Here is a 14,278-nt window from a genome sequence, read left to right as displayed (position 1 = left end):
AGTAGGAGTTGATCCTATTGTCTATTTTGCACGCTTCATCACAGCCTGTTCCCTGCAGGTTTAGGTCAATTTCTCACCCAGACTTCTTTATGTTAGAAAGGCAAGAAGATGTTCTGTTTGGGATTTTTGTGTTATTTTCCCCCTCTCATAAAGAAAACATGGACCTTGAAGGTTTTTCTCACAAAAGCTATCGGAAAAAAACGCCTACTCGCATACAAGCCACTATGGGGTTGAGCATAGGACGGACAAACATCCGTGGGACCCCTAAGTTAACTCCTGCAACTAGAGAACAGGGTAGTGGGGATGCATCCTGTAGCCCTAGAGCGGCTGCCCGGGGCCTCCAAACAGACACACGGGCACCAGGATGTACCTAAATTGGACTATGGAGGCCAGGAACAGGCGATCTTGAGCCGGGTGTCCGGGGTCTCAGGGACTGTCACGTGTTCCCGAGGCTCTTCTAAAACCCTGGCGGCTCCGGGGCCCCTCCTTCCCACTGCCGCCTCCAGGTCCTGCTCCTGCTGCCACCGCTTCCATCTCAAGCAGAAGCGACCGCACTCAGCCGCTACCCCGGAGTCCAGGCACCCGCAGCGGCCAGGGCATCCCGAGGTACCCACTCCAGGCCTCGCCTGCCCCTACGAGAAGCCCACATCCCTATCCTGGGTTCTGGAGCATCTTGTGGTTTCCAAGAGGGTGGGTTGCGGACCGGGAGGCAGCCTGATTGAGAAAGGGGATGGAGGTGGAGAAACCGCAGTTGTCAGGCGGCGGGAAGGGAGAGCGGGGGAAACGGTTGCAGTTGAATCCTTCCTAGTCTGGCAGGTCCCTCCGGTGCCAAACTCACAGTGGAGCAGGTTCTTGCCAGACCCTATCGGATTGTCCCGGGAGGGTCCCTAGTATGGGAAGGAGGGATGGACGAAGCTCAGTCCCGGCTTTGGCTTAGGGGAACCCGGGGTACAGCTCGGTGGGCGTCTGAGGTAAGGGAACCACAACCCACGGGGTGTCAACGCAGGTTGTCAGCCCTAGCTGAGCTCTGGCTATGTCCAGGATGCGGCGATTCAGCTGCCTTCTTGTCCCACAGCTGGCCACACACAGGGAGACAGCTGTGCACTTGGGTTTGCAAGGTGGTTTGTAAGTCAACTGCGAGCAGGAAATAGCCATCCACACACCTGAGTTCCAAGGGGGTAAAAAGGAATTCTTATCTGTAAGTTTACAGACCTATAGTTTCGCTATTCAAAGAACATATTGTTAGATAGAAGCCAGCCAAAAGAAGAAAAAGAAAAAGAAAATGAAGGTTTGCTGTAAGCTTGTGCCCAAGACTGGTGCATTTCAAATTCCAGATGTCTCAAGGAGAGAGAAAGAGAGAGAGAGAGAGAGAGAGAGAGAGAGAGAGAGAGAGAGAGAGAGAGAGAGAGAGAAACTGTTGTTAAGAATCTAGAATAAGGAGAAGGGTGGTGGGTACTTGCATGCTTGCTAGCTGAAGAGGACTGTGCTTATTTGTCCAGGGCCATCTTTTGCAGAATTTTGCCTTGCAGAACAACACACACTACGTGGAGTCATGGAATTGTGCCATCGCTGCAAAGCCACAGCAAACAGGCAGAACTACATGTATCCGATTCTTCTGCATGGTTGGCATCTTTTGCGAGAATGATACACATTTTTATTAAGCAGTGAATTAACCTAAGAGTGAAAGCTTATTTAAGTGCAAAGATCGTCTCTCTCTAAGCTTGGCCCACTGTCCTTTCTCCCCTTATTCCTTTAAAGAACTTAGCTCCGCTCTCAAAACCTTTAAAGTTTACTCAGACTTCACTTGTCTTGGTGTTCCATACAGACCAATTTATAAGAAAATTACAGTAAATCCTCACAATGAACTGCGCATGAGCACACACACACAGAACACACACACACAGTACACACACACACAGTACACACACACACACAGTACATACATACACACACATTACACACATACACACACACAGTACACACACACACACACAGTATACACACACACACACAGTACACACACACACACACACACACACACACACACAGTGTTCCTTGGGAACATTCCAGCATTCCAGGTGGAACTTGTGACTGTGAGAAAGGTTGCCATGTAAGAAAGAGAACAGGGTAGAAATGAAGAACTCATGTGGCTTGCAACATTCTGCAATAATAAATATCCCTTTATGTAATTGTTAAAGCACCCCCTCCTTCACACCTCCGAAAGTTATCTAGGGTGAATTAACAATCTCTATGGCATTGTCTTCATCATCTATGAAGTACTGATGCTGTATAAACCTTGTGGGAGTTGGTTATTGCAGTGATGGGAAGCAGAAGATCACTGCGTGGACTGATGGTTCTGTGACTCATTTGCTTGTTTCAAAAAGAGGAAAAAGTGAAGGGGTAAATGTAAGCAGGGCAATCGTTTGATTTGTTGTTTATCTCCTTATTTTGATTTCAAGTGGCTCCTCTACTTCATATTTTCAACTGGAAACCAGATGATTTATATCTATCTTATTTGGGCAAAACTGCTTCTTAGTGGTTAAACTGTCCTGTAACTGTAAGGAGGCAGTTTTAAAGAAAGCAATTAAGGTGTCCTCCCACACATATTGAAGTGTCTATAATTTGGTGGTGAGAAGTCTTCAAGGGAGCTAAGGTCTGGAGAAGGTACCTGGTGTTGGAGGACCTTAGCCGTCATGTGTGTGGATGTACATGAGTGACAGGCAGATGATGTGGCCATCTTCACACGCAGAACAGCATGCTGAGCATAGTAGGTGCTCAGTAAACACTTGCTTAATGGCAAGGTGTAACTGATCTTACACAGATATCCATTAAAGTGGAGTCCATGTTAAATTACCTATGGCTTTACTTTCCTAAGATACAGAAATAATTTATAAAAGAAGTGCTATCATCCATTTTTGTCACTGTCCAATGAATTCTTCAGACATTATTTCTTTGAACTGCCAAAAAAAAAAAAAAAAACCCTGATAGCTTTTTGCTATTTAATAAATTCAACAGTAATTCTCACACATCTAAAATAGAGGATGTTCTAGTAAAAACAATGCAGTCTGGTATACATTTTTACTTAACTAAAAATGTCTTCTGCAGCTTTAGTTTCCTGTTGGTTATGTGTCTTTATCAATGAAGATACTGCATCTAAGTAGTTGAAGTGCTAAACTATCATTATTGCCTATATAGATATTTCATTGCAGGCTATATAAATGCCTGATATCTGAATATATATAGATAGATAGATACATGTGCACATAGATATGCACACACATAGTCATACTGTAGCCTGAGAATCTCCCAGAGCCATTCATTTCTGTTATTTTAAATCTGGGAACAATAAGCTACCTTTCTAAAATGATTAGTAGCAAATATTTATCAGCATCTAATATGTCTGATATGCTTTATTAAGCTTCTCACTATCATAATAATGAATACCTTTCTCTATATCTAATTTAAACTAATCAAGATATGGGGTCCTTTTGGGGGGGATGGTATGTCTTTTGACCCTACACTACATACATGTATAGTCTTATGTGTGTGTTTGTGCTGGATCCTGAACCCAATCCTCACACATGCTACGGAAGCAGAACTATAGCCTCAGCCCTTCAAAAATCACATTTTTTATTGCAGAAAAAAACCCTGCTGCATTTCTTTATTCTTCAAAAAATTGACAGCAATTTTATTCTGAATGTTATATAGTAAGAAAGCACAAATCCATTGTAGATGTCTCTGTCCAATTTGTCGCTTATCCTTGCTTTGGTCACAGAAAAAAAAAAAGCCCAATTAGTGACTTCTGGACCTACCACACAAGTTTAAGAGAAAAGGGTTGATTCAAGAAAAGTGAGTGCCCAGCCAAGCAGGAGCATCCTTACAAACAGGCCATGCATATCCCAAAGATAAGTACAATCATAAACAAGGCACACAGAGGCCAGCGCTTATCAGAACTCAGGAAACAGGCTGAAGCAGGAGTCGAGGTTGCTTTCATTACAAAAACTCACTGACTTACCCCAGTGCTGAAGGGCATTGTCTACTCATATGGTGACTGGAATGATTCAGGGACTATGGGAGTCACTTTCATACCAGCTAGCCTCTTTCTCTTGAGTCAGAACCAATGGAAATTATAGGTTAGTGTCTAGGAAGAAATGTCTAGGAGCTTTTAGTTTAACTTATTTTTGGAGGTGTGTGTTAGCTTGGTGATGGAAATTTGTTGGAAAAATGGTCCAACTTTGCTCATACAATAATAACTATGTGAATATTGCTAGGCTACAAAGTTAGTTTTAGTTTAAAATGAATATGTATTTTAAAAAAGTGTTCTTAGTTTGGAAACATTTTGTATCAGGACCCTCAGAAAATGAGAACGTTGTTTACTAGTATTTTATTAACATTCAATTATGGCTGCAGAAATAAGTAGGTAAATATATATTGATGTATAATAAAAGTCTTTCTTAATTATGTGTGTGAATATATCTATGATCTATCAATTTTCTACTATCAATCATCTATTAATGTATCATTTGCCTACCAACTATTAATTTCTTTTCATCATCATCTATCATCAATCAATCAATTATCACATTTGTATCAATATATTATAATCTATCAATCATCTATTTGTCTACCTATCTGACATCTACTATCTATCATCTATCTATCTATCTATCATCTATCTATCTATCTATCTATCTATCTATCTATCTATCATCTATCTAGAGTTCTATAACAATATATACTTACCAGAGTTAATGAATTATTGCTGTGTTGTGTTTTCACTAGGAAATTGTTGTTTGAAAACTGGAAGTTAGGTTCTTGAGCCTTTAATGAATGAACTTTGTATACACTTAGGTTCTGGGATCATGCTGTACATACGATGAGCTTAAATTTAAATACAGCATGAACTAGATCACATTTTGATCACTAGATTTTTGTTTGAATTTTTATATACTCATAAATATTTGATGTTCAGTGAATCTACTGTACCATGTGCTGTGGTAAGTGGTGGGGAGTGTAAGGTGCATCTTGTCTTTTACATTGCTTAGAAGCAAATATAGCAAACTGGAGGCATGACAACGGTTACATGAAGCAGACTACAACACCAGGATCAGACAGCTGTAATGTTTCTATCACAGGAGTTCTAAAGAGATCATATCCAACTTAGCAGGCAAGGGACACTTTAGGATGGGTGACTTTATAAATGTTTTTATTATTATATAGTATTTCTTCATAACAATAAGTTTCATTTTAACATTTTCATATATATATATATACATACATAATAAATTTTGATCATGTTACTCCAATACCTTCTCTCTCCTCTCTTCCTTTTTCTCAGTTACCCCCATTCTAGTTTCCTATAGTGTGTGTGCACACACACGTTTGTGTGTATGTCCCAGTGAGTTTTCAAAGGCATTAGAGAAGATTTGTTTAGAGGATAAAGGACATATTACTAATGGCTACAGCTGAAGAAAATGTTTCTCCATCTCCCATCAACCATTAACAACCTATCAATCCTAAGATACTGTTGGTGCTCTATAAACCTCTCTTCATTCTTCAGTGGGATATGGGTGGGCCTATTCTTGTAGCAAATTCGTGCAGATAATTGTAATTGCTAAGAGTTCAAGTGAGCAATAACCATGTCATGCTCTGATTTCAATACACCACACCACTCCCCCGATTTACGCTGGCCCTTTCTGTCTCTATGTTACAATATTCCCTGAGATTCAGAGTAAGAAAAACAAGAATTCAGGATTCTGACTTTTAGGTTTGATCTTGATAAGAAGGAAAAGAATTTTAAAAGGTAAGATTATAGGTTAATATCAAATTTTAGACACTTTGACTAGAGAATAATAGCATTAGACTATTATAAATTATATACCTTGAAGTTTTTCTGTGCATTTTTCTTTGCCATTCCTTATGTTATTTCTGAAATAAAATTGAGAAATGAAGTTTGTGACTTGTGCAGAGCTAATGGTGTGTGAAACTGGTGATAGGCTTAAGTTTTCTATAATTATTATTGCTGAATTTGTACCAAACTTAGAACCAAATTACTGGCCCTTTGTGATCCTAGAGGTTTGTAAGAGAATGGGGGCAAGGTCTAGATGTTAGTTTTGTTCTGAGTACGTTATAGCCATAGTGTGCAATTGTTCTTCAAGCTGCTAATGGACACTGTCTTCTTCCAAGCAGGACTCTAGTATGGAGGTTAAACTTGAAGAGCATTTTAACAAGACATTTGTCACGGAGAACAATACTGCTGCCAGTCAGAACACGGCCTCCCCTGCCTGGGAGGACTACAGAGGCACAGAGAACAATACTTCTGCTGCTCGGAACACTGCCTTTCCAGTCTGGGAGGACTATAGAGGCAGCGTAGACGATTTACAATACTTTCTGATTGGGCTCTATACATTTGTAAGTCTTCTTGGTTTTATGGGAAATCTACTTATTTTAATGGCTGTTATGAAAAAGCGCAATCAGAAGACTACAGTGAACTTTCTCATAGGCAACCTGGCCTTCTCTGACATTTTGGTTGTTCTGTTTTGCTCCCCTTTCACCCTGACCTCTGTCTTGTTGGATCAGTGGATGTTCGGCAAAGCCATGTGCCATATCATGCCATTCCTTCAGTGTGTATCAGTTCTGGTTTCAACTCTGATTTTAATATCGATTGCCATTGTTAGGTATCATATGATAAAGCACCCTATATCTAACAATTTAACAGCAAACCATGGCTACTTCCTGATAGCTACTGTCTGGACACTGGGCTTTGCCATCTGTTCTCCCCTCCCAGTGTTTCACAGTCTTGTGGAACTTAAGGAAACCTTTGGCTCAGCATTGCTAAGCAGCAAGTATTTGTGCGTTGAGTCATGGCCCTCTGATTCATACAGAATTGCTTTCACAATCTCTTTATTGTTAGTTCAGTATATCCTGCCTCTAGTATGTTTAACAGTAAGTCATACTAGCGTCTGCAGGAGTATAAGCTGTGGATTGTCCCACAAAGAAAACCGACTCGAAGAAAATGAGATGATCAACTTAACTCTACATCCATCCAAAAAGAACCGGGACCAGGCAAAACCCCCCAGCACTCAAAAGTGGAGCTACTCATTCATCAGAAAGCACAGAAGAAGGTACAGCAAGAAGACGGCATGCGTGTTACCTGCCCCAGCAGGACCTTCACAGGAGAAGCACCTAACCGTTCCAGAAAACCCAGGCTCGGTCCGTAGCCAGCTGTCACCATCCAGTAAGGTTATTCCAGGGGTCCCGATCTGCTTTGAGGTGAAACCTGAAGAAAGCTCAGATGCTCAGGAGATGAGAGTCAAGCGTTCCCTCACGAGAATAAAAAAGAGATCTCGCAGTGTTTTCTACAGACTGACTATATTAATACTAGTGTTCGCTGTTAGCTGGATGCCACTCCACGTCTTCCACGTGGTGACCGATTTCAATGATAACCTGATTTCCAATAGGCATTTCAAGCTGGTGTACTGCATCTGTCACTTGTTAGGCATGATGTCCTGTTGTCTTAATCCGATCCTATATGGATTCCTTAATAATGGTATCAAAGCAGACTTGAGAGCCCTTATCCACTGCCTACACATGTCATGATTCTCTCCGTGCACCGAGGAGAGAAGAAATGTGGAGACTGCCCACGATACATCTGTGCTAATTGATGCATAATTTACATAAACGTGTTCTGGATCTGAATGCCAGTTTGTAATCTATGTAAGATCATTTATGTTATAATATGGTTAATTCAGTCACTTGTGCAGAGTCAATGTCGATCTAAGGAAAATTCTGTTTTGAAATAGTTACATTACCGTCCATTTCATGTCATTGGTAATAAGTTGAGTGTCTTCGGTTTCGAGTAAAAGTTATAGCTATCCAAATTGTTATTTTGTACAAAAATGTAAGAAGTGAAAAAGTTGTTCCAAAGAATATTTAACCTCAGATTTAAGGAATTTCTTTTATCTAGATATCTTTATTTTTATTTCACAGGCTTCTTAACATTTTTTTTTGTAAAAGTACAAAAATATTCAAAAGTCAGAACTCTATTACAGATGTAAGCATAAAACATGATTATAAATTTATAGGAGAAAGATCCACTCCTATTATTGAAGACTGGTAAAATTGTCAGATTAATCCAGCTGTTCTACTACTAATATTTAACTTATCAAATACGAAAAGGTTTTAGCTTTTGTTCAGATTTATATCACATTAAACACTGTCAAATAAAGGCTGTTTTCATATGCATCTTTGATGTTCTAAAATGTGAAGTCTATATGGTGTGTGTATTTCCAATTACTATTATAAGACTATTTTTAAAAGTCCATAGATGGTATGAATAGCTAGTTGTTTGTTAAAATAAAATAAAAATAGATAACTAACTTTGTGTTGTATCTGTGTCATATGCATATTAGGTATCATTTTGCCCGACTAAAGTGAAAGCCAAGGTATCTATTTGATGTTTTTCTTCATTTGAGCATGTTTGTTTTTTCAGTTATTTGTTTGTTTGGTTTTATTTGCAGAACTGGAGATGGAATTGAAGGCCTTGTGCATGCTAGCAAATGTTTTGTCCCTGTCTCCAGCTCTTTTCCAGAGCTAAGGTCTTCTATAAAAATAGTTGATGACTGGCATAAATAAGCCAGATGCACAAAATAATATTGATATCTTCAGTATTATAACTGGTTTAAGCACTCCCTCCCCTGCATTGATTCCTGCTCATCACAAGGAAAAACAATAAAACAAACAACCCACCTACCTAAAAGACTCTCTAGGTTTACAAGGAACAGGTAATTCTTATGTTTACTTAATTAAAAGCCTCAAATCTTTACAAGGGGTTTCTTTCTGCACTGTTATTCATTCCTTGAAGATGCGATGCACAGAAGAAATTGCTGTGCTTTCTCTGGTGTGGAAAATGGTACTTGGTCCCAAGGTAGTCTCTGATGGGCTTCACCTGAGATCACACCACCCTCTTTTCTGTCATATAACATATAATCTCTTAGTGAAGTCAGAGCCTTAGAGCGAACCAGAGTAGAACTTTAGTATTGAGTCTCATCCACACTTAACCATATTGTCCCAAGAGACTGGGACATCACCTTTGGTCCAGTCTGGGAACTGTTGGATACTTTACACAATCATCCCTGAGATTCATGAGAACTAAAGAACTTCTCATATGGGTCTTAAAAGGACACATACTACCAGCATATCCACTAGACCACCTTTCAGTATCTGACTCATGTCTCCACATGAGCATTCTCCTCTCTTTTCTCTTTGTACACTTTCAAATATGACCATAGCCCATGTGCTTTTAGTTTCCCTGCAATCCATCTGGATTTACACAAATGCCCCTATAGCTGGAGTTACATGAATCACCTCCCCCCTACCCCATGTGTTTATATCACACTGAAAAGGGGAGAAATCTAGCTTTGGTTTGGCTTTCCTTCCCCTCCTGATTTTTAACACCAACGGCTTCTGCTTAATTGTTTTTCCTAGTAAGACGTCTTTCACCGTACCTTCCTACTTCTCTCCCTTGTATGTAGCTTACAGTACAGCTATGTTTAGGGCAACCAGTTTTATCTTTGCAAGTCAGACTTTTATTGGGAAAACCATCTTGCAGTGTTTGGATCAAACTAAGGTCTCACTGGGACAAAGAAGAGTCTTGGCAAGACAATGAGCTCATTTAAAGCAGTAAACACTCTCTCTTTCTCCAGGGCAACCAAGTTCAAGGTTTGCTGCTAGGTGAAATAGAAAGCAACAGCAGCAAAGGACAAAAATAAATACACAGACACATACCTATTTCCTTCCATAATCCAACAGCAAAAACTTTACAGTGATGGCTGAGAACCTCAGAATTTATAGTTGTTGATTGATGAATATAGTTAAACTAAATAAACTAATAGGAGGCTGGTAAACTATTTAACCTTTCCTAACTAGGACAAAATGTTCATAATAATTGGAAGTTAAGAAGTATCAGTGGGTTGTTGGCTAGAAGACACTGAAGCTAGGACTTGTGGTTTTAGTAAGTTATCTTGAGTAATAATTTCTTCTGTGAAACCCGTTAGTGAGTTCAACAGTCTTCCTTCAGTTGTTTCTCCATTGCTCAGTGGTGATTACATTATTGTGTTTCAGTTCTCTCCTGGGATCTGGCATCATTACTTGTTCAATAGCATCCACCCAAAAACTAAGGCTGGGGGAAATAGACAGAGATGAATTTATAAGCAGTTAACCTCATTACATCTTACACAATTATTTTAAAATATTTAATCTAGGAAGTGGGTTCAATTGAGATTTTGTGGTTATTTTGATTTTCCCTGCTGGCTCTTATATAGTCCAGTAGGCCACAACATGCTTCATGGAAGAGACTAAAAGCTCATTAAAGTGCAAAAAGCAAGTAAAATGACCAGACTGTGAAGAACTCCATGTTAAGGTTACTCTATTTAAGCACATGTCTACTGAATACTTGCTGCTGTGGTTTCAATGTGTCCTCTCCAACTCATGAGGAAATTTAATGACCACTGAGTTAAGAGGAGGCAGATTAAGATGTGTTATATGTTGGAGACTCTTCTTTATTTCTGTGTTAGTTGTAAAAGTACAGGGCATTTATATGTCCAAAATTGCTTTTGAATAAATGACACAGAGACCTTTTTATTTATTGATAAGTTCAGTCACTACAGCTGGACAGATACTCAGCTATTCTAACCCAACTACACTGGCTTGGCCTACTTCCCAATAACTGCCATCTTGGTCTTGCCCTGGCCTCCTTCCTCTGTGTCTTCAGGATGACTTCCCAGGTCCTATCTGAGAACCCCTGCCTTTCTTAGGGCCCAGAAACACCACCCTATTCTCTCCTGCCAAGCTATAGGCTGATCAGCTCTTCATTGACCAATCAGAAGATGATGATGGAGAATGATGTTTTACAAATTACAGGATCAGGAAATGCTTCATAACAATGACAACACCAAAGTTTGGAGTGCAACCTGATCACTGGGGTACAGAAATCAGCATTCAAATACAGGGTGCATGAAACCCCCTTATGTAACTATTCCAAGTGAGTTGTAATACGAGGGAGTTTGGCTGCCTTGGTTCAGCTCTTACTTTCATGTGCTCCCTCGCCATATGACACCTTCTACCACATGGAGGAGCAACGTGAAGGTCTTTACCAGCACTTTGGTATTGTGCTTACAACTGTAAGCAGTACATTTCTTTATAATTATATTCCAGTTTGAAATTATTTGTGATGGCAACAAGGGCCAGACTAAAATATATAGTGTTGCCAGGCCTCTCCTGAGTGGTTGGATTATAACTGAGTAATCAAATAGTCATTATGTAATCAGCCCTTGAACAATGGAGATAGGACTGAACTAACAAAGCAGGACTCTACAGAAGACATATTAGTCACAATAGTTTTTTAAAATCATGAATACCAATCTTAATGACTTCTACCTAAGAAGAATAGGCAGAGACCCAGAGAGCTCAAGCTCATTTGGTATCTTCCTTCTGAGAAGGAGAAAGCCAATGATGAGAAGTATAAAAGTGATAAGGAATAATGTGCAAAAAAATCACATAGAAATAATACAGTATGTATAAAAATGCTTTATTTTACAAGGCTGCTATGGCAAAGTACCACAAATTGGGTGACACAGAAGAACAGAAATGTATTGACTCACTGGTCTTCAAGTTAGAAGTCTGAAGCCAGTGTGCTTACAGAGTTTTACTTGCAGTTTAGAGTCTTTCCTAGCTACTGTGGATATCTGTCAATCTCTGGTGCTTCCCACATCTAAATAGCTCCAGTCTCTGTTCTTTTTATCATATGTATTCAAATCTCATTCTTCTAAGGACAGTATTCATATTGGGTTGCCACTCCAGTAGAATCTTAACAAGCTAAGTTTATTAGCTATTTTTATCTAAAATGCCTATATTTCCAAATAAGGTTATATTCTGGGGCACAATGCAATCCTCAACAGCATTTTCAGTAATTGTTAGTATTGATGTGAGCCTTAGAACCATACAGACTAAGATCTGAAAAAGAAAACCCGTGGTGGGAGGTTAAGGAGAGATAGATGAAAAATCATGTGGTTTGGTTCCAGAGTGTCCAAAACAAAACAAATAGCAGCAGCAGCAGCAGCAACAGCAACAGCAACAGCAACAGCAACAGCAACAGCAACAGCAACAGCAACAGCAACAGCAACAGCAACAGCAACAGCAACATCAACAACTCCTGGGAAATGCAAAAAACTTGAGAAAGGCAAGGGGGGCTCTAGCAGGGAAATGAGGAGTTGAAATTCTACAAAACAAAACAAAGCAAATAAAAATAACAAAACAAAACAAGAAGAAATTGTTGCAAAGGGAAACGAGGCAAGGACCTCATTCAGAGAAAATCTTTCAGGTACTTAAAACCACGAGGAGAGACGTTCACCAGGTTATGATCAGAGATGGGACTTACACCCAATCTGCACTAAACAGGTCATTCTAGATGTAAGGATAGTTTGGGCAAACGAAATGCCTGATATGCCAATTCCACTACTTCTCTTACATTTATTAGGTCAGGTACATGGATAAAAGTTACTTTTCTTTAATATATTATTTGCTTACCCAGTGCCACAACTATTTAAGGAAAGACAGGTGAAAAGATGACAGCATCACTTTGCTGCTTGCCAGGTAGTGATCAACTCCTGGATCTAAAGACAAGGTGACTCTGGATGCTACCTCGGTTGCCTTTACTGACCAAGCTCAAACATTTCCTGCAAGAGCACCTTCCTGTTGTCCTAAGTTCATTTGGTTTTGTTTATTTTTGTTTTGTTTGTCTTTTGCCTCTTGTATTTGTAAGCTATGGGCAGAGGACAAGATTATCCACAACAGCAGCAGAGTTCAGGGTTACTTTATGTGCAGTGGAATGCAAACTGATAGAAGGAATTTCAGGGAATGAGAAAGTTCCTCTCTCATGGAGCCTTAGATCTTCCTTCGTAGTAGGAGATTTGGTAGGGGAGTCTGATGTCAAGGGTGAGGCAGTCTAGGTCACCTGGAACACTTTGACTGTTGATCCTGTTCCTTAGGCACTTGGTGCATAAGTCAGGGTAAAGCTATGGCAGGGTCCAGTGCAAACTAGATACTTTTTCAAGAGAGCTAAAAAGCCAGTGCTCTTTAGCTCCTGGCAGGAGTGTTTTAGGCAATAAAAATTTTCAGAAACTAGAGTGACCATACTCTGATACTCTCAGATCCATAGCAGAAGTGTTTCTGAGAACAGTAAGAAAAGGTTGTCAAGACATTCCAAGTGCCCTTAGGTTTTATACATGGAAATTCTTCTTCTTTCTTGTATTCTGCCTTAAATACAGGCCTCAGTCTTATCTGTCATTACTGGCCTGATCTAACTTAAGGTCTTATCTAACTTAACAGGTATTTTATACATTTTGCTGCTGAAATATTAATAATATTAATAATTTTGTTATAGAATACTATTCTAGAAAACACTACAGTAATAAAATGTATCTATACAACATTTTAATAGAAAAAGTACATAGCTCCGAGGCTTATGAATTTATTCTATTTATTTAGCTCCACCAATTATTCCTTATTGTATAGTTTCTTTGGGTACTGAAAATATTTGACCTGAGGCTGCCTTCAATCCTGGCAACCTGAGATTAGTTCTTGGAACCCCCATGGTAGAAGGAAAGGAACCACTCTGCAAGTTGTCCTCAGACCTCTATGTATGTTCTGTTGCAATGTGGAGGAGCGCTACCCAACACATTCTCTCGAACCCTTATGTCTGAAGGCATGCACATCTGTATTCAAAAGGAGTCACATGAGAGCTATCACGCAATATTAAATCTCCTGGCTTCCTCATGCTTTTTCTTAGATGCTAATTTAGGTACACTTTAACCCCCAATCCTTGAGAGAAGACCCTTAGACAGATTACCAATAGTATTTTGTTTTAGGCACCACAAGTTCAATAGGGCTTAGGTAGCTGGACATCATGTGACAAGGAATGTAAAGGGCTTCTGTAGTCTCTGAAGTGGGCACTGCCTCTGTGAAGGTCATCACCATCATTCCCACAGAGGCGGAAGTGCAAACAGAGCAGACCTCAGGCTATTCTTTACAGTGAGATTGTGACATACACAGTCTTTAGTTTCCTTTATCAAAAAGCCCTAGAACCAAAACCCAGTACAGAAAGCACTGAGATAGTGACTCATACAACAAAACGCAAAGGGCTCTTTTATCCTCATTGTGATTTGCCACTACTGACCATGGATTATATTTTTTAATTATATTTTGAGCTCAGATTGATAAG

The 14,278-nt window shown here is 39.6% G+C and overlaps 1 protein-coding gene across 4 annotated transcripts; it reads left to right on the top strand.

Moving 5' to 3' along the window:
* The first annotated feature begins 321 nt into the window (after nt 1–321).
* Npy5r (neuropeptide Y receptor Y5) lies at nt 322–8,378 on the top strand. 4 transcript variants are annotated; one of them, XM_021171016.2, is made up of 2 exons: nt 322–606; nt 6,187–8,378. In XM_021171016.2, exon 2 carries the CDS (start codon nt 6,199–6,201, stop codon nt 7,597–7,599), a length of 1,401 nt encoding a protein of 466 aa, XP_021026675.1. In that variant the 5' UTR covers nt 322–606; nt 6,187–6,198; the 3' UTR covers nt 7,600–8,378. The 4 variants fall into 4 exon arrangements, with proteins under 4 accessions (XP_021026675.1, XP_021026676.1, XP_021026674.1 ...); XM_021171017.2 differs by having other exon boundaries at nt 322–690; nt 6,190–8,378; XM_021171015.2 differs by having other exon boundaries at nt 6,190–8,376.
* Nucleotides 8,379–14,278: the final 5,900 nt, after the last annotated feature.

Source organism: Mus caroli, chromosome 8 (genome assembly GCF_900094665.2).
Source record: "Mus caroli chromosome 8, CAROLI_EIJ_v1.1, whole genome shotgun sequence".
Taxonomy (NCBI): Eukaryota; Metazoa; Chordata; class Mammalia; order Rodentia; family Muridae; genus Mus; species Mus caroli.
Note: the sequence above shows the minus strand (reverse complement) of the source record. Positions and strands in the feature narration are given on the sequence as shown.